Source organism: Rattus norvegicus, chromosome 5 (assembly GCF_021556685.1).
Source record: "Rattus norvegicus strain SHRSP/BbbUtx chromosome 5, alternate assembly SHRSP_T2T, whole genome shotgun sequence".
NCBI classification, from domain to species: Eukaryota; Metazoa; Chordata; class Mammalia; order Rodentia; family Muridae; genus Rattus; species Rattus norvegicus.
Genome location: NC_141538.1, coordinates 129,730,131 through 129,751,411, shown reverse-complemented (window position 1 = coordinate 129,751,411; position 21,281 = coordinate 129,730,131). Strand labels below are relative to the sequence as shown.

Below are 21,281 nucleotides of genomic sequence, written 5' to 3'. Positions count from 1 at the left end.
GTCATAGCATGGTTTTCTGGGTCACACCACCATTGTTGTGATAGTCTTTTCTCCTTTTATATTAAAAATCTTAACAACATCCGATCCCAGCATTCATGTAGTCTTTAATAACTGAGCAAGGTATCGTTTCAAGGGATGCTGATAGAGGACTTCCAGGAACAACTTTATGTTAAGTACTGTTAAGAAAGCATCCTGCAGGATTCCATAGTCACCAACCTTTCCCCCTCCAATATTTGCCACAAACTAAGCACTAGCTTGGGGAACACAATAGAGAACAAATTAATTCGGGTTATCTTGGTAGACTTCCAACTATTTAAATTGGATAATTTTGTGTGTACTTTGTGCAGTGGTAGCAGAACCGTGCCCGTGTTTCCTTCCAGTGGACATCCACTGGCAGTAGAAATCAGTTACCCAAAGACAGCTTTGTCAGATGCAGTTTTAAGGGATAAGGTCAGGACAGTTGTGGAGTCTCTCTTTTAAAGGCAGTTTTGTTTTGTTTGGTGCGGTACAAACTTTTGGTGTGACTGGTTTGTCGTGCAGGCCCTCCTGTGTGGTGTGACTGGTTTGTCGTGCAGGCCCTCCTGTGTGGTGTGACTGGTTTGTCGTGCAGGCCCTCCTGTGGTGATCTGTCAGCTGTCTGCTGTACAGAGTGCAGGTCACATTAGAAGACCATAGAGTATTTGCTTAGGAGACATTGTTTATTCAGAAGTTGTTGGAGAATTCTCAGTTCTTGCCTAAATGCCCGGCTTATGGGCTTACATGGTTAATATTACTTTCTTCTGCTTATAAGAGAGCGCATAGTTCCAGGAAATTTACCTCAAACGAGTAGACCTTTAGAATAGATTGAGTAAACTGTTAGCACCTGAGGCTGGGGAAAGGAAGAAGAAGGTTTGTCCTTCACACTTTAGTCAAATGCTAAGTCAGCTGAACCTGATTGATAACTTGAGAAATGGATCTGAGGGTAATGCCCCTGCTATGTAGATCTGATGACCTGATTGACATCCCTGGAAACCACATAAAGGTGGAGGGACAGTGTGTCTACTCCACGGAGTTGTCCTCTGACTTCCTCATGCATTCTATGACATATTCCCACCCCAAGAATAATAATAATAAAAAATCAAAACCAAAAAAATCCTGCAGGTTAATAAAAATAAATAATAATAAACAAACCCCAGCTAATCCAATTGTCTCTGAAGAAAAGCTTTGTTTGCAAACACCTCATGGTCAAAAACACCAAGTAGTATACTTTTATTCTTCATGTTTGCTTGATAGATGGTGAGTCATGAGTGTGTTGGCCGGAAGGTGTGGAACCCTCAGTGTCTTGTCTTTTGTTAAGGGGCACATTTTTTCTATTATGACAGCAGGGGCTGTTCTCGGGGCCTTTTCCTGCCTGGTGCTTTACCTTTAAGCGTTGTGGCTATGATTTATTTTTCTCGGAATGGGGATAGGGAGTTTCAGCAATACCCAAGCAATGCCAAGTTTTGTTTTGTTTTGGGCATCTTTTAGGATTTCATAGATAATCTTGAATAATTTTGGTGACTTTGCATATAAAACTTTGAGAAATATGTACAAATTGTGGTTTCTGAATATTTTTAATTTTTATAAAATAAATACTTTGAAAAATTAAATATGTCAAACTAAAATGATAAGAGTCTCTCTTGATTTCCCTCTTTCCTCTAACAGGATTTCATGGGTTTTTTTTCCGCCTTGTGTTTGATTTCTGAGAAGGAGTGAGAGAGGAAGAGAGGAGAGGAGGAAAGAGACAGAGACAGAGACAGAGAGACAGAGACGGGGGGGGGGGTGGCAGGCAGACAGACTTTTTGAAAACATAGCTTACAGCCAGCCGGATAGTGGTCGGGCACACCTTTCTTTCCAGCACTTTGGAAGCAGAGGCAAGTAGATCTCTGTGAGTTGGAGGCCAGCCTGAACTATAGAGTGAGCTTCAGGACATCCAGGGCTATAAAGTTGAGACCCTGTCTTCAAAACAAAACAATACAGCTTACAATGTGAAGCCAAAATGACTTCTAAAACATGCAGTTTCCATACCGTTCATGTGAGTGAGATACGCATCAGTGTTGACTATTTTATGAAGGCCTGTAAACTCACGTTTCCGTGATTTTTAATTTTTTTTTTTATGCCCCAACCCTTTTAATTTTTTTAAAGGTAATTTGCTACATCTGAATTTTCTGAGGCAACTCTGTGTCTTTCATAAGTTACATGTCCCACAAGAGCTTGATGAGGAAAATAACCATAGTGCCCATGCTAGGGCACTTCTGAGAATGATGGGTAATTGTGCACGATAGCAGGCAAAAAGACTTTCCCAGGCAAATGAAATGGATGTTGTATTTCTAAGCTTCAGGCTTCTGTTCATTTACTCTAACTTCTTTTTTTGTAGTTTTACTGAATAAGTTGGGAGACTTTTTTTTATAAAAGTTATCAGTTATTTTTAATAGGGAAAATCCTGTATACCCCAAACTTAAATTGTTTTATTTTTAAAAACCATATCACTTTATGGAGTCTCTATTTAGATTTTGTTCTGACAGTGAAAAGGTGGATAGAATTTCATAATGAGTATTAATTTGATGTGCCAACCCATGAATTTTAGTGCTGGTGTCTGTACTTGATTGTTAATTCTTCATTGACTTGTATGAAACAACCCATTTCTGTCACATCTGTGTGACAGTTTAGATTTTGTAGTTCATTTTTCTCTTAAACAAAACAAAAGCTTAAGCATTAAGCTATTTTCTGCATATATTTAAAACTAAAAACAGTTTTAGAGTTATGTTTAACCACCTTAACCTTCAGTGGAGGGGAAGCTTTCTTTGTGCTACTTGACTCTTGGTTACCAAGGTAATTTTTAGATATAACTTACATTCTGTGTTTTAGGCAAAATAACCAGCAGTTTACTGCACTACTCATACTGGGTTCTTTCTTCTGGTCTGTGTCTAGGCTGTATGTTGCCACATTTTGTTTATTGCTTTTACCATTTTATACCATACATTATCTTCTTCAGGGCTTCAGCTTACTGTTTGCTTTCTTTTCTGAAAGGAATGAACGGTACACTTAGTGCTTGTGTCTTTTTCTTGATTGTATATTCCCTAAGAAAGCCTGCATGTGACTTATATATTCGTCATCAGCCTTCTATTCTCTTTCTTTAAAATCTGTCAGGTCGATTGACCTGTGAAGTTCTACTGTGTGGATTTGGGGATTACAGAAGTGAATTCTGGCTCCCAAGGCTTCAGATCTAGAAAGGAAATTGAACAACTACCATTAGATCACCTAGGCCATCTTGTGCATGAGGATGGGGAATCAGGACCAATGAGCTGAGCTGACCAGTCAGGATTCAGAACACGTTCAGTTCTTAGTGTTTTTTGTGCTCAGTTCCAGGACATTAATCCCTTAGAGGAATTTTAGATTACATGTTCAGTGTCCTTCTGCTACAGACTTTTCAAATAGTATTGAAAAACTTACTAGAAAAGTATAGTATTTGTAAGTAGAGAATTGGGTTAGAATCTTAATTAAAAATCCTAGTTTGGGAGGAGGTGGGGGAGGGGAAGCTATAATCAGAATATATTGTTATAAAAAATGTATTTTCAATAAAAAAATACTAGTGGAAGATCTAGATGTTCAGTAGGCCCTTGTAAAATGGGTTCAGTGCCAGTCTTACATTTTTTCTTTTTTTCTCATATTTTTTTCTTTCTTAATTTCTCTTTCTTTCTTTCCTTCTTTTTTTTTTTTTTTCTTTTTTTAAGACAAGGTTTCACTTTGTAGCTCAGGCTACCCTTGAACTTTCAACTGTCCTCCTGCCTCAGCCTTCCAAGTGCTAGGATTCTAGGCCCGAGCTTTGCCTATAACTATTTTACAATGTCATAATGATGAAATGAGAAAGAATAAGTGTGTAACAGACTTTATAGTACTCTGAAACTTTTTCAATATGTCTTATTAATGGTGAATCCATAGTGTTAGTACTGCTTACTTAGAATTATGAGAAAAGACCTTTTAGGGGATTCTTGGGATACATAGAAGTTTCTGGTAGGAAACTAATAGCTACCATGTGGATAAAAGAGCCTATTTGAAGTCCATAGCTGTGGAACAATGCCTTCCAGAAAATACAGTGGAGAAAAAAGTTCAGCACTATGCTCAGTTTCATGAGTATTTAAAAATTTATTATCTTGACCCCAAATGAACCAATAGTTGAATATTATATCTTTAGGGTTAAGAATACATAGAAATCTTTACCCTCAGTGCTCCTCAGTACTTCCGAGGCCTGTGCTGTAGCTGAAGTGAACCACGAGGGCTATAAATGTTTCAGGATGCTCAGTTAGCCACGGATGCCATTAGTGTTCTTCACTTGGAAACACAAGCATGGGAAAATTACTAAGTTGTTTCTTTAGTATACTTTTTTGTTTAAGTGAACTTTTAAGTCATCTGATAGGAAGGCAAAATGGTATCATTTCTCTAAGAGCTTAATATGCTAACTTAGTTTTCTAAGAAACAGAAAAGCCAGGAATTTTGGCATACTGTTTGTTTTTAACTTGTCACTTGCTCACGTCCTTATTTTCCTGTGTAGTTACAGGTTTCCCCTTAGTCTTTTGCTTGATTACTGATACCACACTTCAGCATGGTAACTCTCTACTCTCTCTCTTCTTACCTTTATGGAAGATCAGTACCACACTTGCTTTTTTCCAGTCTTCTGGTATCTCTCCAGTTCTTGAATTTTCAAAAATAATTGTAAGTGATTGAATCGTAAGTATTCCCTATGCTTCTTTGATTGGGTGAGAGGTCATCTCAAATGTGTCATACCCAGTTGTTAACATAGACTTTGAAGGTGCTTTTATGTTAATTAAAATTGCATTTGCATAAAATTTCATTAGTTTTAGGCTATTTTGCTAATTAAAATGCCAATATTTGTCCATATTTTTACTTATTTTTCTGAGGTGGGTTTTTCTTTGTTAAAATTTTAAGCTGATTTTTCTCTCTGTAGTTTTACTGCTAATGATGTACTCTATTATTTTATACTTTCTAGGAAGACTTGTGTGAGCAATTTATTTCATATATATATATATATATATACATATATATATATATATTAAACAAATTGTTTTGAGGCAAGAACTAATGTAGCTCAAGCTAGCTTCGAACTTGTGATCCTGTCTCCACCTAACAGATGCTGGAATTCTATGCGTGCGCTACCACACATGACTTCCCTTTCTTTTTAGGGGAGAACATATTTTTTATAATATACTATTTTGGTCTGTTTAAGAAAAATATTGTATGTAGCAAACTCAGTTCTTCAAATTTTCTCTAAGAAATAACTTTGATATAAAGTATCTCATTGTTGAGTTTTGTATTACTCTGTCTCCTTTCAGTGCTCTCCTCAGTTCCAATTACCCAGAAGTCAGTCAGTCAGTCAGTCTCTCTCTCTCTCTCTCTCTCTCTCTCTCTCTTTCCTTGTTTGTTTGTTTTTCTAGATAGGGTTTCTCTGTATAGCCCTGGCTGTCCTGGAGCCAGCTCTGTAGACCAGACTGGCCTTGACAGAGATCTGAATCTGCCTCCCTAGTGCTGGGATTAAAGGCTACCCATAAGTTTCTTGATTTTTGGTCAAGAAGACTTTAAGTCACCTTTGGTCACTTTGACCTTTGTTTGTTGGTCTGTCACTGTCAGCAGGAGTTATTTTAAAAAGCCTTTACTGCCCACTTCAAAATCTTACTCGGAGAGTCACCAAGGCAAACCATGATTTACATGTACCTTGGGGTTTAAGGGCACCCCTTACAGTGCTCTTGTTAATGGGAATGAAACATTTTGTTCTGTGTTTAGTGTCCTACCTTTAATCATTAATAGGAATTGATTTAATTTGCTGACACATTAGCTCTTCTAAAAATAATAAGCTAGTCCTGCATACTACAAATTAGAAAATACTGATTCAATTTTCTTATTATCATAGACCATTTTGTATTTGTTTCTCTGTAACTGCTTTTAAACTTTTAAAATATGTTTTAGTGTTTTGAGAGTGTCTGACTGCCCAGAATTCTTGATCTTCCTTCTACATGCTGGGATTATGAGTGTTCAGTTAAAATGTAAAGTGAATTCTTATACAAACTGACATGTAATGAACTGAAGTACATCAGTATTGTAAGCCAGAGTGCAGAGGCCCTGATTGCCAGCACTGCAATATGGTCACTTCAGTTACTGCTGAAGGACATGAACAAGAGAAGAAAGGAAAGGGGGAGAGAATGGATATACAGAAATCCAGGCACATGGCGAGCAGCAGTTGACAGTTGGTGCAGCTGGTGCCACATGCATGCAGCTGGCACTGAGACTGACCTGGAGAGTGCTAATGAGTGAATGGCACAGTTCCTGTCTTCTGTATCTTTCTTCAGAGAAGTCCAACAGTAACGTGCACAGTGTTAGATAGGACAAGTGCAGAGTACTACAATGTGCATCTGTTTGACTCCTACACTGCTCTCTAGAATTGTGAAACCATACAGTTTTTCAGGGTCTGCCCTGTTTGCAGTTTTTTCCAAAGGAAAATAGACCACCCTCTGCATGGGAAAAGTTTATATTGTTAGTCTTGTTTAAAAAGAAGTCTCTAGGGCCAGCAGAATGGCTCACTGGGTAAAGGCCCCTGATGCAAAACTTGATGATCTGATTTTAAGTTCCCAGAATCCACATGAAGGAAAACAGAACTGACTACTGGAGGCTGCTTTCTGACCTTCACACATGCGTAGTGCTGTGTGTGTGTGTGTGTGTGTGTGTGTGTGTGTGTGTGTGTGTGCGCGCGCGCGCGCGCCTGCCTGCCTGCCTGTCTCTGTGTGCACACGCCTGTGTACATGAACTTGCACATTTGTATGCATATAATGCCCAAGCAGGCTAGAAAAGGGCACTGGATCACCAGGAACTGGAGTTACATGAAGTTCGACTGTGTGGGCACTGGGAGCCAAGCTCCAGCCTCCCTCAAAAAAAGCATCTGGCACGCTGAGCCATTCAGCCATCTCTTCGACTTTTTTTAAAGTAAAAATTCTACAGGTTTTATCTCTTGTCATTCATGCTTGAGTTATGAGAGACAAGATGACTCAGACCGGGAAGCTAGTCAGTGACTGATAGTGAAACTGGTGGTAATTTTAGTGCATTCTTAGTCAGTTTAAGAACAGTGTGATTACTGTCACCTGCTCATCCATACTATTGATGAATCTGTAAACATTATTTCATTGGTTGTAGATGAGTTGACTGTAGAGGTCCTTTTAAAGCACACCTATAAACTTGGATTGATACGCAGGGGAGGTCAGACCAGTTCTGCGATTTTAAACTGATGAATTCCATTACAAACCTCCCATAAGCATTCCATAAAGAAAACTGCATCAGTGAGATCTTTGCCATGAGGTTGTGGAGCTGGGTTTGTTGTGCTAGTGAAGGGAAGTCATGGGAGGGTATCCAGGGAGACTGGGAGGACAGTGCAGTGTGACTCAGATCTGAGAAACAACTAAGGGTTATTTCTGAAGAACTGAGGTAGGGCTCAGACCTGAAGTTTAAACAATGTGTTTCTCTTCTGTAGCAGAGCTTTATTAATTTGTTTAAAAGGTTCTGGTAATTAGTGTTGACTCTGACTTAGAACTCTGAATGAACTTAGAAGAGGACTTTTTTTTAAAGATCACTTTTCCTCCTCTTGTGCATGATTCTCCTATTTACTCTCCATTGTGTCATCGACCTTTTAAACTGTTGAGTAACAACCGGGTATTTAACTGGGTTACATTATTACTAATTATGCCATCCTCTTGAAATGAAACAAAACAAAAACCCAGCTAAGCCTCCTCCTCATTCTCCTCTGGGGTATAACATCAGCAGGAGCTTTTCATTAAATGTTTTCATTAAACATTTTTAGTTCTCTGAATATCTTTAAAAACAGAAATGTTTAGTGGGGCGAAGGTGGTTCCAACATGTTTAATCCCAGCATTTGGGAGGCAGGTGCAGGCAAGTGTCCTGTGAGTTCAAAGCCAGCCTGGTCTACATAGATAGTTCCAGGCCAGTCAGGGTTGCATAGTGAGACCTTGGCTTCAAACAAACAAAACCCAAAGAATGTGTTTAATCATAATTTTATTATTATCTGGATTGTGAATTCATTGGTTATAATTTTTCTCAAATTATAGATAGAAAGATAGATAGAGATAGAGACATATAAATTACTTACTAGGAAGGGATTTTTCTTCAGGCAGTTTATGTGCATGTAAAAAAAACCAAGTAAGGCAAGATTTATCAGCTTTAAATTTGAAAAAGAAAATAATTACAAGATAAATTGGCATTTCTCATAACAGACGGTAATTTGTGTCAGAATTTCCATTTTAGTTTGAGGAGAACAGAGGTAAGTAGCACTAGTGTACTAGTGTCATAGTAGATGGAGCAGCTGCTGCTGCCTTAGTAACAGGAGGGGGGTAGGGAGACCGTCTGAGCTGAGTCAGAACTAGGAACCAGGCTTGCCGGCCTCACTTGCCGTGATTCGTTGGGTTGTGTCATGCTTTACAGTAATGAAGTGTTGTGTGTGCCCAGATGGGATCAGGTTGCTAGCATACCAAAGACGCTTCCGTGTCAGCTCACTAGATGGTGACGATGGTGAATATAAAAGTAAGCAGTGTGTATTGGCCAAAGGTGGGAGAAGCAGGCCACAGCTGGCTTTGAGATATACCCTCATCACTCCTTAAGTACAGTTTGGTAGTTGGGCAAGAGATGTCTGATGCTGGTAGGACAGCTGCGTGTGCAGGCAGACTCCACAGCACAGGCTGGGAGTGAGGCTTTCTCCGAGTGCTTGATCTTTTACAACTGTGCTTCGTTGTTTGCTCAGAGATGATTAAAAACTCAAAATTTCCTTGAAGGAAGTCAAAACAGGAGGCCTATGGTCTTTTGGGAACTCGTCGCAGACACATGAAAGCAGGATATGTCATTGCTGAACTTTTAAACTGAGAAAGAAATGGGGCCTCTAAATAAATCAACATTTACACCCTGTCCAGAGTGTAGTGTTCATGCCAGGGATGACAGTGAATAGGAAACTTGATGAGTGAGAAGGAACTTGAGGTTGCATTAGAAAGAGCTGCGAGGATGTTTAGTTGTGAGTTCATAGTCCTCCTCTGGTTGTAGCCTGCCTGGTGCTAGGATTGTTGATGTGTGCCATGTACTCAGCTCTCCTAAAGTTTGTTTTGTTGTTTGTTTGTTTTAATAAGGACAAAAGAGGGTGGAAAACTTGTGAGCTGGTGGGGTGGGTTAAGAATATAAGGCCAATGGCCAGCGAGTTAGCTCACTGGGTTAAGGCAGCTTCTGCCAAGCCTGAGTTCAGCCACCGGGACCGGCCTGGTGGAAGGAGCCAACTGACCCCAAACTGTCCTCTGACCACCACAGGAATTGAACTCCTCCACCCCCACAATAAATAATGTAATTAAAAAACCATGAAGTTAAGATTCCGGGGGTAGGAAGGATTGGAGGAATGTTGGGAATAGTCTAGGACTTTTATATTTTTTAGATAAGTAACTGTGGTTCTGCTGGAAAATGGAGCCAGTTATGTGGGGTCTATGGTAAATGAGGGTCAGGGAACCCTGTCCTTTGAGCAGCAGCATGTGTAATTGGTGAGAGAGTTTGTGGCTGACAGAGAGGGTGACACAGCACTTTTTTTGGAAGGTTTTGTTAACTTACACAAATGTACTTAACATAAATATTCTGTCTGTCTTTGAAAGTTGAGAGTACTTGTTTATGAAGGATGAAGAGTTTTCTGTCATACTGAATTGCTTGTGTACTGAGAGATTGTTCACTTTCTTTTTCTCTAGGGTTTGGATTCAGGATTCGTTCCTAGTGTCCAAGACTTTGATAAGAAGCTCACTGAGGCTGACGCTTACCTGCAGATCTTGATAGAACAATTGAAGGTATGGCCCGATATTCCGATGTAAAGTAGTAAATGTTACTAAGCCAGACTTAGAAGAAGTTACTTGATGGTAATTTACATCCTTACGTGGCTTTCAGCAATTTTTGAGGTTGATTCTTTAAAAAATCCTTTTCTCTAATTATATTGATAAAGTTTATGTTCTGTACTTTTGATTTTTGAGGTAAAAGCTAAATAGGATATTGTAAGGACTTGGATTCACTCTTTGTCCCTTTTAATTAAAATGATAGGTCATGGGAAGAAAAAGAAATCTTCATTAACTTAGAAGACAAAGCAGAAAAAAACTCTTGAGTTTAAACAGATGCTTTAAGCTACTGACACTACTGTGTGGCTAGTCTAATTCCCAGTCCTTGGAGGATTACCTATTTGAGGCTAACTGTGTAGTACACTACAGAATTCCTGCCAGCCTAGGCTACAGACTCTGTTTTCAAAATTAGAAAATCTTATTGGAGACACTGGGGAGAAAGCTTGATATGCAAACATGAAGGTCTGAGTTGGTTTCCCAGCACTCGTGTCAAAACTGGGCACAGCACTACATGTCTGTAACCCCTCCCTAATACCCACTCACTCCTACGCACATGCACACACACATGCTACATACATTTTTAAAAAGTTCAAAAAGTCACGGCTTTGAAGATAGATGGTTCTGTCAGTAAAATCACTGGGTAAGAAAGCAGAGGCCCTGGTTCAGATCCCTAGCACCTGCGTGACAAACCAAGCATTGCTATACATGCCTGTAACCACACCACTGCAGGATAGAGATAGGCAGATCCTGGGAGCTTGCTGGGCAGTGAGAGTTCCTGCTTCACAGAGCGAAGTGGAGGGTGGTAGAGGAAGACACAGGTCTCCTCTTCCTGCCTCCACAGGTGCACACACATGTGCATACATTGCAAACATAGACAAACATTGCTTTTTGGGGGGGCTGCAATTTTACCATAGCATTTAGTAGCGTTATCATTAGCAGCATATCACACTCATTCACACAGAAGAATGTGATGTGAGCCTTGAAAAAGAAATGTGTTAAAAATGCATGTTAGCCACAGCAGAAATGTTAAAAAACCGAGATTTACTTTTCTGTTTAGTAAATGTATACAGTGTAATAAAATACTTTGTACTAAAATGTCTTTTTCATATCCTGTAGCTTTTTGATGACAAGCTTCAAAATTGTAAGGATGATGAACAGAGAAAGGTAACTTCTACAAACATAATTTTACTTAATTTTTTAAAATTCAAAAGTTCTTTTTTTTTTGAAAAGGTAATGGAAATTGGTCAGTATCTTATTATTACTTATTATTACTTAATTATCTTATTACTGTTGAAGCCAGGGACCTAAGGTGTGCTTTGAATCCCAGCCCCAGGAGGGTGAGACAGGAAGATCAGCAGTTCATGGCCGGCTTGTACTACCTAGCAAGAGTCTATATAAGATGAAACAAAGTAGATGAGGCATGGTGGCACGTGTCTTTAATCCAGCACATGAAGCTTTGTGAGTTTGAGACCCCAGAGGACTATATAGGGAGAACCCCATCTCAAAACAAGAAAAAGCCAAACCTACCAAACAACAAAAACCAATATTACTGATCTACTTACTATGTACTGCTGAAATGTGTTCTCGAGTGGTGTTACCTGACAAATTCTCATTTACAGTGTGATAATTAAATGTAAGGATCATATGCAGATTTTAATATAAATCTGTCTTTACAAGTATTAGATGTCTGGGAGTAAGTTCTTCTCCATATATGGTGTATTGAAGGTAGAAAGTTATTAAACTTCCAGGCTCCTACCTTTAGTCCCAGCACTCAGGAGGCAGAGGCAGGAGGACCTCTGAGTTTCAGGCCTGCCTGGTCTACAGTGTTTGCTTTAGGCCACTCAGAGCTACACAGAGAGACCCTGTCTCCAAAAACAGAAAACAGGTAGACAGCTGCTAAGTTTCCACGTGACAGTTTGTGTGAAGAGGATGGCAGCGAGCAGGAGGGAGGTGGCACGAGCGCAGGGCTCACTCTACCTCCTGCTTCTGTTCTGTCCCCTTGGGGTCTGCGGTGCTTACAGCCGCCATGTCTTCTCTCGCCCACTTCCTGGTGTAGAATTTTTTATTCTTATTGTTGTTTTACTTTAGGGAAGGTGATTTTAAGTCTTGAATTGCATAAATTGTATGAGTGTTTATCCATAAACTATCTGGAATTTTAAATTTAAATAATGGATTTAGATTAAAAACAAAAACATATTATCTTCCTAACTTGACTATTCCGACTTAGTTTAAGTAAAACTATCTTTTAAATGCCTAATTGTTAAAAATAACAGTACTTTGTGATTCTCATTATTTTTATTTAAAACTTATTTTTCACAGAAAGTTGAAACCCTCAAAGACACAACAAATGTAAGTTATGTATTAAACTCTGATGTCAAATTAGAAGCTGCTTTTAAATGTCTCTTTCTTTTAAATCTATTGCTGTTAACTAAGAACAACCAAAGTCTCAATGTTATGGATTTTTATGAGGGTATTTAAGACCTGTGTCACAGATTTATTATCCCTGTTGAAGTTAACTCCATGTACCGTCTTATTTGTTTCTGGTCTTACTTCTGTGGTATCTTGAGACAAAAGTGTCCTCTGGTATAAGGTGTGGCAGGCATTGTAGCACATATATCTGTAAGAAAAGCAGTGGGTGATGCAGGCAGAAGGATTAGGAGGTAAAGGCCAGCTTCAGCCATAGTGAGTCTCAAGCCAGCCAGTCTCAAGCTGAGACATTTTTGAGACCCTGTTTCAACAACAACATAACAAAAAAAAAAAAAAAAAGAAATAAAGAAAGGAAGGAAGGAAGGAAGGAAGTAAGTAAGTGAGGGAAAAGGAAAGAAAATAATGGTACAGGCTCACAGTCCCATATCTGAAATACTGGTCTTAGACATCTCTCTAATGGATCACTTGCACAGCCATCATATGAGATACATGGAGGAAAGGGACTCCATTCTAAATACAAAATTCATATATGTTTCTTAACTACATTTCCATGCAGTTGATACCTGCATTTTGACTCAGCGACTGAAATTGGGACACAGGACTTGGAGGATTAGAGACATTCAACCTGTACATACTCTCCCCTTTAAAATACAAGATGATTCAAGCTCCCTGCATTCACTGCCCTTCAGTGTTGTCCAGTACACTACTAATCGGATTTTAAAATAGGGAAAACAGAACTTTAGATCTGAATGTTAGGACCAGATCCTTACTCTCTGTCCTGGCCTTGCAGAATGAATGTTGGGGTTGCTGCTGTTGAGCTAAAGAATTGAAGGCTAATCAGACTAGCATGTCTGTCTCCTTTGAGAGAACATTTGGTATAAATCAATGTGATGCCCCTTGAGAAATGGTAGAATTGCTAATAAATAACTTCTTGTCAGCAAATTAGAACTCACCAAACACACAGAAGAGAGTATCTGATATGTAGACTTCACTCCTTTATATATTTGAACTGATTTTTAAAATATTTTAAGCTCTAATGTTATTTAACTATTTTATTTGCAGCAAGATTCTAAAATCAGTGTTTTGTCTTTATAGAGCATGGTAGAATCAATTAAACACTGCATTGTGTTGCTACAGATTGCTAAAGTAAGTAAATTTTACTTTTTGTTACCTTACAAAGTTTATGATTTTAAAAATTGTATTGGAATTTTTTTTAGTAAACACAAAACTCAGTTCTGAGACAGTTATAAAACATTACCTTTCAACAATAAGGATGTTATCTCTCTCTCTCTCTCTCTCTCTCTCTCACACACACACACACACACACACACACACACACACACACACACACACACACACACTTTGTTCTGGTAATAATTCCTAGTCGTGGCTGGGAAGGAGGGGTACATGTTTACAGAACTCACCCTTTCCTTTCACCATGACTGCAGCCTGAATGTTTTATATATGGTTTTGTTTTGGTTTTTTGTTTTTTGTTTTTTTAGAAATCAGGAATTAAGCTTTAGCACATTTTTTTCTTATGCATAGTAAAGAGTATAATAGAGATATTTTTGAAATTTGTGTTTGACACAGGTTTTTTGTTTGTTTTTGAGGAAGAGAGGATACTGAACTGCATTGTTGTTTATTGTTATCCACGACAAAATGGGTAGTGAATTATTGCTCTTTTGAAAGCTTTTTGATATACTGAAAGTATAGGCCTGGAATTTTCAGAAAGAGAACTACATTTGAGAAGGTTTTTACTTGGTAAAAAACCTTCTGCCCAACTTTATATTTGATATCTGTGCATCTGTTTCAGCTAGTGTGTGGAAACAGCCAGGTAGACATTGCAGTAGGCAGGCTTGAAAATAATTGATGGTCTGTTTTGACAACAAAAGAGAACTGGGTTTTGTTTGCCCAGCTATAGAATCTCTTTTTTTACCTCCCATTGCTAGTGACACAGCCTAGGACACAGTTGGAGGCATGAAATTCAGGCTGTTTTTGGTTTAGTTTTTCTTTGATCTAAGTTTACATAACTGCATTGGAGAGCACCTGTAGATATGGGGGGAGAGGAATTTCACATTCATCAAAAACCGTATCTAGTGTGGTAATGGAGGAAATACCGTTTAGATTTGTGGGTCAATTTAGGTAGTCTCAAAGTCATTTAGAACTTTAGATAGCTGAGACTTTGTGTGTAGCCTTCTCTTGGTTCAGTCATGCCTTAGCTACTCATTAAGAAGCATCTTTTAAGTTTATTATTACAGGAAGTTGTTTTATTGTGTGTGTAGCAGTCAGAGACCAACCTGTGGGAATTGATTCTCTGCCATTCAGTCTTCTATGTGGCATTCTGGTCTTCAGCCTTGGCACCTTTACCTGCTGAACCATCTTGCTGACCCTCACCAAGAATATTTTTGGCGTTCTCTGTCTTTGAACTGTACTGCTGTACTGCACTCAGTTTCTTTCCCACAGTACCCACAGTTTAATATTTTAGTCCAGGGTGACAGGTCTACTTCTCAGGGCATTTCAGAGTGAGTAGTGCTTTCTGAAATCACGTGAAGTTTGGCTCCTAATCAGTTCCAGTTGAAAGTTTTATGTTGTTAACACTTTTGTTTTTGTACAAGCAGAACTTTCAAACCTTTTAAACATGACTCTGCATGTTTAAGCTTAATTTCAGTGTAAATCTTACCAGTTGCCCGCTCACACCCTGGCTTTCCTTCTGCAAGTGGAGATGACTACTTGGCACTTGAGCCCTCTGTCTCGTCTCCTACCTCTGATTGATCACCCTGTTCCATAACAGTGGCCTGTGTACCTTTGTTTTTCTCCTTAGAGGAGGCCAGCTTTCCTCTCAGTTTCAGGGAATTTTGCTTCCGTTGGGTGGCTCCTCTCCTACTTCAACTTCATTCAGATTTCTGCCACACAAAATGTCTTGACTATCTAAATACGCTCTGTATCACAGTAGCTTCTTTTTCTTCATAACCTTGTATCTATCACTGGCCAAGACATGATGTGCTGTGGTTACTCACACCTGCTGTGCTTGTGTGAGCCTTTTGTCTCTTCGAGGACTCAGTTATCCACTCATTTCATAACAGATATCATAGCAATTGGATTACTTCCAGCATTCAAGAATGAGGCTCTTCCTTTTCAGTTTCTGGGGAGGGATCCCTTCTCAGCCTGGAGGCCCTCACCCTCTGGCTTTACCTTTGTCCTCTTGTAGCCTTCCTGTGCTTGTATGTTTAGAGGAAAAGATTCTCCTATGTCCATAATCATAAAGATTTTGCTTTGGGGCTTTTTGGATTTTTTTGTTGTTGTTTATTTTTGTCTCTAACATTTATGTCAGTGTTACACTTTGATTTTTGTTATAGTAGGAGTAAAGGATCCAAATCTGTTATTTTTTATGTGATTTTTTTTCTGTCACTAAAACCCCATTTTCTGAATGTCATGAAACTTGGATTATATGTTAGAATTTACATAGGTATATCATTAAGACATTTCCTCATCAGAGCAGAATTACCTTTAACATTTTAAAAAGTATGAATGTTTTAAAAATACTGGTTTATAATTCTAGTGAAAAGTTCTCTCAGATCAGGAGGCTCATGCTTTTTTCAGTGACATATTTCCAGATCTTGACCAGTCTTGTATAGTTAAGCTTGTTACAGCCTTAGACTATATGCACACATGCTGTGGTTGAATTCAGTAGTCTCTGGTGCAGGATTCCTTGATATTTTGCTTTAGAAAACCCTGATCAGCTCTCCAAGATAATAGACCATCCGTGAATAGCTTATTGTGGATGGTAAAGCATTTAGGAGGCTGTGTGCCTGTGTATGTCTCACATTCCTTAAGAGGCAAATGAGCTCTGGTTTAGAATATCCCATAAGATAGCACGTATGAAAGAAACATTTTGAGGGAAAATTGTCAAATATTAGTTTAGGGTTTATTTAATCGTAAAAAACCAGAAATGCTAGATGGTAGAGTTATGTTGTATTTGTTTTGAGGTAGGAGTACATGTATCCCATGAGGATGAATTTGGTGGCCTGTGTTCTATTTTGCCAGTGTTAGGGCTACAAGAGTGTGCAGACACAGTTTGTACAGTGTTGGAGACCAGACCTAGGTTTCTTGTGAAGCTGAGAGATGTCCCCAACCTCTGGTTTCTGTAGATGAAAGTGTGTCAGCGATAACAGTAATCTGTAACAAAGCATCTTAAAACAGTCTTAAACTAGCTAATGGCTTGTTCCTTATTCATCCATCCCTATGCATGCAAGGGCCCACTCAGGTCAGAAGAGAGCATCAGCTTCCCTGAGACTGGAGTTCTAGAGGGTGCTTGGAACTGGGCCTGGGTCCTCTGCAAGTGAAGCAAGTGCTCTTAGGCTGAGCGATCTCTCCAGCCCTGGAATACCCACTTTGAAGATGGCTCACTTACACAGCTCTGAGGTTGTTGGAGAGTAGAGTTCAGCTCCCTTCTGTATTGTCTTTGTGACTGCCTGGGACTCTTGATAGTCCATAGGCTTCAAGAAAGCCAGGCAAATTGCAGTGTTGGAAGTCACGTATAACTTTTGCATTTAGAAAGGATAGTCACAAAGGCCCACGTAAGTTCAGCAGTAGAGAGGGTATATTTGCCTAACAACAGACCCATTCTTGGTACATTTGGCCTTCTATATTTCATATTCTTAAAGTCTTAGGGAGAAATCATTTTAATGTTTAAAAATGAGAAGAGGAAAACTAAATGCCAAAAGTTTATAATCTGAGCAAGAAACTTTATTTTTCTTTGTAATTCTAAATGACTTATATTTTTATTTTTCTGTATTAGCATTACTGAGACTTTTGAGTGAGTTACATAAAGGGGAAGATATCAGTTTGAATTGTGTAGATATTAAATGCAATTACTCTTGGAGATATCCAAGAGTTCATAGAGCACAGCTGGCTGGCTATGATAGAGAGAACACAGCACTTGGTTGATGTGTTACAGCAGCAAAGTCAGCAAAGGGAAAGGTACAGAAGCAGCTTGGAGGAAGCCAGACACATTTTCAAGAGTTCTCCAGTGAAGCCCTATAGGGTGCGCTCAGATCCTCCAGGGGCAAATCATTACCAAATATGAAAAATGCTGTCTACAGGGAAGCTCATTAGAGACCCTGTGCTCTGGTTTCTACTAGAGACTTGTCAGTAGCTATGTCTACCATTCGAGACCATAAGTGAAACCATATTTGTTTACACAAGAAGCTTAGTGAGCCTCTCTTTCCTGTTTGATGCTTTGAGACCTGAGTTCTGAGATAACAGTGGGCTATTTGTAGTGGCTTTTCCAAGAGCTGTCTCAGGTCTGCTGTAGTACATACACTTAAAGAAAATGATGTCAGGTATTCACATTCTTCCTGATTGACACTTTGATGTATAGATTTCTGAAAGGCCATATTAATAGGTAAATATTTGGGATATAAGTTTTATGTTTAAAACAAAGACCAAAGATTGGCTTCTATTTAGTTTTGAACCTTCCAGGCAGGATAGTTTAAAATGTTAACTTTACATGTGTTATCTGCATAATCTAAACTAGTAGTTATCCTAGGGGATGATTGTTGCTATCCTTGCTGCTGTGGAATTATTCATGGTATCTGTCACCTGCTATGTACCTGGTTTCTCTTTGCATCATTTTGGAATGTCTCCCAGGTATCTAGTGGAAAAAGTAAAGGCTACAACTGTTACTGTATCCGGTTCCAAGTCTCTCTGACGTCTTCCTTTGGTACTGCATGTCCTAGTTACAGTTTCTACTGCTGTGACAAACACCATGACCAAAGGCATCTTGGGAAGAGAAGGGTTTGTTCCTCCATTGCTTGTTCAGCCTCCTTTCTTATTACCACCCAGGACCACTTGCCCAGGTGGTCCCACCCACAGCGGGCTGCTCCCATCAGTCAGTAGCCAAGAATGTGCTCTGCAGACCCACATGCACTCTGACATAGACAGCTTCTCAGTTGAGCCTTCTCTCCCAGGTATATCTAGGTTTGTGTCAAGTTGACAGGAGCCCTCCAGACACTGCACTTATATTATGTACTTGAGTGTGGCAAGGATTACATTAGTGCCTTTTATTTTAAAAACTTGGTTTTAGTGACAAGTGTGGTGGTGCACAGCTCTGATCCTAGCACTTAGGAGGCAGAGGCCAGGAGGACCTCTGAGTTTAAGGACAGCCAGGGCTTGTTAGAGAAACCCTGTCTCAAAACAAAACAGAAACGTATTTTCTCATTTTATTTTCATAAAAACACTGAAATAGGGGGCTGGAGAAATGGCTCAGTGGTTAAAAAAGCACTGGCTGCTCTTCTAGAGGTCCCAGATTCAATTCCCAGCAACCACATGGGACTCACAACCATGTATAATGAGATCTAGTGACCTCGTCTGGCCTGCATGCATGCCTGCAGGCAGAATGCTGTATATATAATAAATAAATCTTAACAAAATCCCTGTGAAATAGATAGGATTTTACATGAAGAAACCCATGAAAAGTGTTTTCTGAGGTCGAAGTATTCTAAAAGTTCATTAATGGTATTATATAATCTTAACTTTGAACATTTTTAGAGGCTTTTTGTTTCCTCAATTTCTCTCAATCTGTTCTTCCAGAGATCTCTGATAGCTTCCTAGATGGTACTCAACCAGGTGATGCTTTCCCATTCCTCAGATGAGGCCATCCTGAACACTACTGCACTGTTGACATGTGTTGGGCAGAGTCTGATAGAGGGCAAGTGGGAAGAGAAGGATGGACTAGGAGAGTCCAGGGCTGTTATCTAAGAGAGTGAATGAACTATGTGGGGCATCATGGAGTGGGAGCTCAGCTCTAGTACAGTGTCTGTCCAGCAGTGACAGTGATGCCTCCTGTGGGCACTGAAGTAGAGTTCACTTAGTAAAGTGTCTGCCTCGCATGCACAGAGTCCTGGGGACTATTCTCAGTTCCCTGTAAACCTGGTGTTGGGGGTATAAACCTGTAATTGGAGGAAGGAAGATGAGAAATTCAGGGTCATCGTTTTAGTCCAGCCTGGGACATGTGAGATCCTGTTTCAAAATCCAAACAGGCCAGAAAACCCTGTAACAGAGTTATTGATAGAATAAGCGAATTAGCATATATAAAATACTTGCCAGGTAGTCTTAGCTGTTACATCATCATTCGATGCACACAGCTATTCAGGTTATTGAAACAAATTAGAATGTATATTGGTACGATTCTGAAAAGCAGATAAGTGAATCCTGCTTGTCCTTGATTTATGATACTATTTTACATAATGGTCATGCGTGTAAACTAGAATAGAATTAGGAATTGTGAAAAGTCGGCATAACTTACTATAAAATTGAAACTTAAAATTTGAGGGTCTTCAGAGGGGGTTGGGGATTTAGCTCAGTGGTAGAGCGCTTGCCTAGCAAGCGCAAGGCCCTGGGTTCGGTCCCCAGCTCCGGAAAAAAAAAAATGTGAGGGTCTCCATCCTTACTTATATCAGCATATCTGCAAGGCAGTAGGGTACCTCGCTGAGCCTCTGTAGGGACTGCCACGGTACTGTGATCAAGGCCTCTGTGAGGGTCATCACAGTGCTGCTCTTCATCCCGTTGGTTGTGTCGCCATGACAGAATTGTGTCTGGTTAAGAATGAGTACACACGAAAGGGAGGTCTCAGCAGAAGCAAAGAAGTCATGTTCTCACTTCATTACTTACCTACTAAAAGAAGCTTTCTTTAGGAAAAGTACACACAACAGTACTAAACTGTGAGAATGAAGTTAATATCTTTAACGTTTTTCCTTAAGGACCAGAGTAATGCGGAGCAGCACGCAGATGGAGTTCTAGTAAGTCTAACGCAGTCTTTGTTCCTTCACTCCTGCAGAGCCTTATAACCATCCTGTCAGGAGCAGCCTGAGTCTGTTCACTTCTCCATGCAAACTCCTCTCTTCACATCCTCACTGCTGCTTGTTTTTATCTCGCAATCTTTCTTGAGCTCCTATCGTTGGCCATCTTTCAACAATCATTTGGAATGGCAGTCTTCAAATTGTTCTAAGTACTGGTTCTGTGAACGAATCACTTTGCATGTGTCAACTTGAAGGGTTAATTAGCTTCACGACTCGTCTCTACGCTGCATTTCTTATGAAACATTGTCTCAGATGAAAGGGAGTGTGCACAATGTCAAAATGATCCTTCGTCTATTACATGTTTATATTTATATGTTCCCTCCTGTTTCCTGTTTAGGCTGTATATTTGTTATTAGTATAATGGTGCATAGTGTATTCTTGGTAGAACAGGTAACATGGATTCTTGGACATATTCTTTCTTCAGCATTTATCCGTCTATTACTCTTTAACATTTCATCTATAAATAAGAAAATTTTATGGCCAGATTTCTCAGCTGGTAATCAAAGGTTTTCATGACTTACAGTTGGAAGGTTGGGGAGATGACTCAGTTGGGCCTGCTACAAAGGCATGAGGACCAGAGTTTGGATTCACCACACCCACCTAAAATCCAGGCATGGTGCCATGCACCTATAGCCTGGTGCTGGGAGTAGGGGAGAGACCAAGTGATAGAGGAATGAATGTAGCCAGTGTGCACAGAGCAGATGTGTGCACACACAGAGACACTCACTCTTTATGCACACAAAGACAAGTGAAGATCTGTACTTTAATAGTTTTAGTGACTTCTGCTGACTGTTCTAAAGCAGAGCTGTGGATAAGTTCAGTTAGGAGGTCTTGCTTAGCATGCATGAAGCCTGGGTTTGATTTTTTTTCCCCGTGCACCACATCATCTAGATATAATGATGACACCTATAATAATAGCTTTCAGGAACCAGAGGCAGGGGGATCAGAGTTCATCAGCTACATTAGGGAGTCTGAGGCTAGCCCAGGCTACAAGAGATGTCTCAAGAGAGAAGCAGAAACTATTCTTCAAACAGTAAGCAGCTTCTTTTAT

At 39.5% G+C, this 21,281-nt stretch overlaps 1 protein-coding gene across 31 annotated transcripts in view; it reads left to right on the top strand.

Annotated features, from left to right (window-relative positions):
- Positions 1-21,281, top strand: part of Osbpl9 (oxysterol binding protein-like 9) — a 142,762-nt gene that overhangs the window by 93,412 nt on the left and 28,069 nt on the right. For 14 of the 31 annotated variants that reach the window (XM_087548211.1, XM_087548203.1, NM_001044234.2 and 11 more), the window contains 4 exon segments: positions 9,807-9,902; positions 11,061-11,108; positions 12,264-12,293; positions 13,467-13,517. Coding sequence is in view for 17 of the 31 variants with exons in the window: in NM_001044234.2 (NP_001037699.2) it covers positions 9,807-9,902; positions 11,061-11,108; positions 12,264-12,293; positions 13,467-13,517 (225 nt within the window). In the remaining 14 variants the exon portion in view is untranslated. 31 annotated transcript variants of the gene reach the window in all.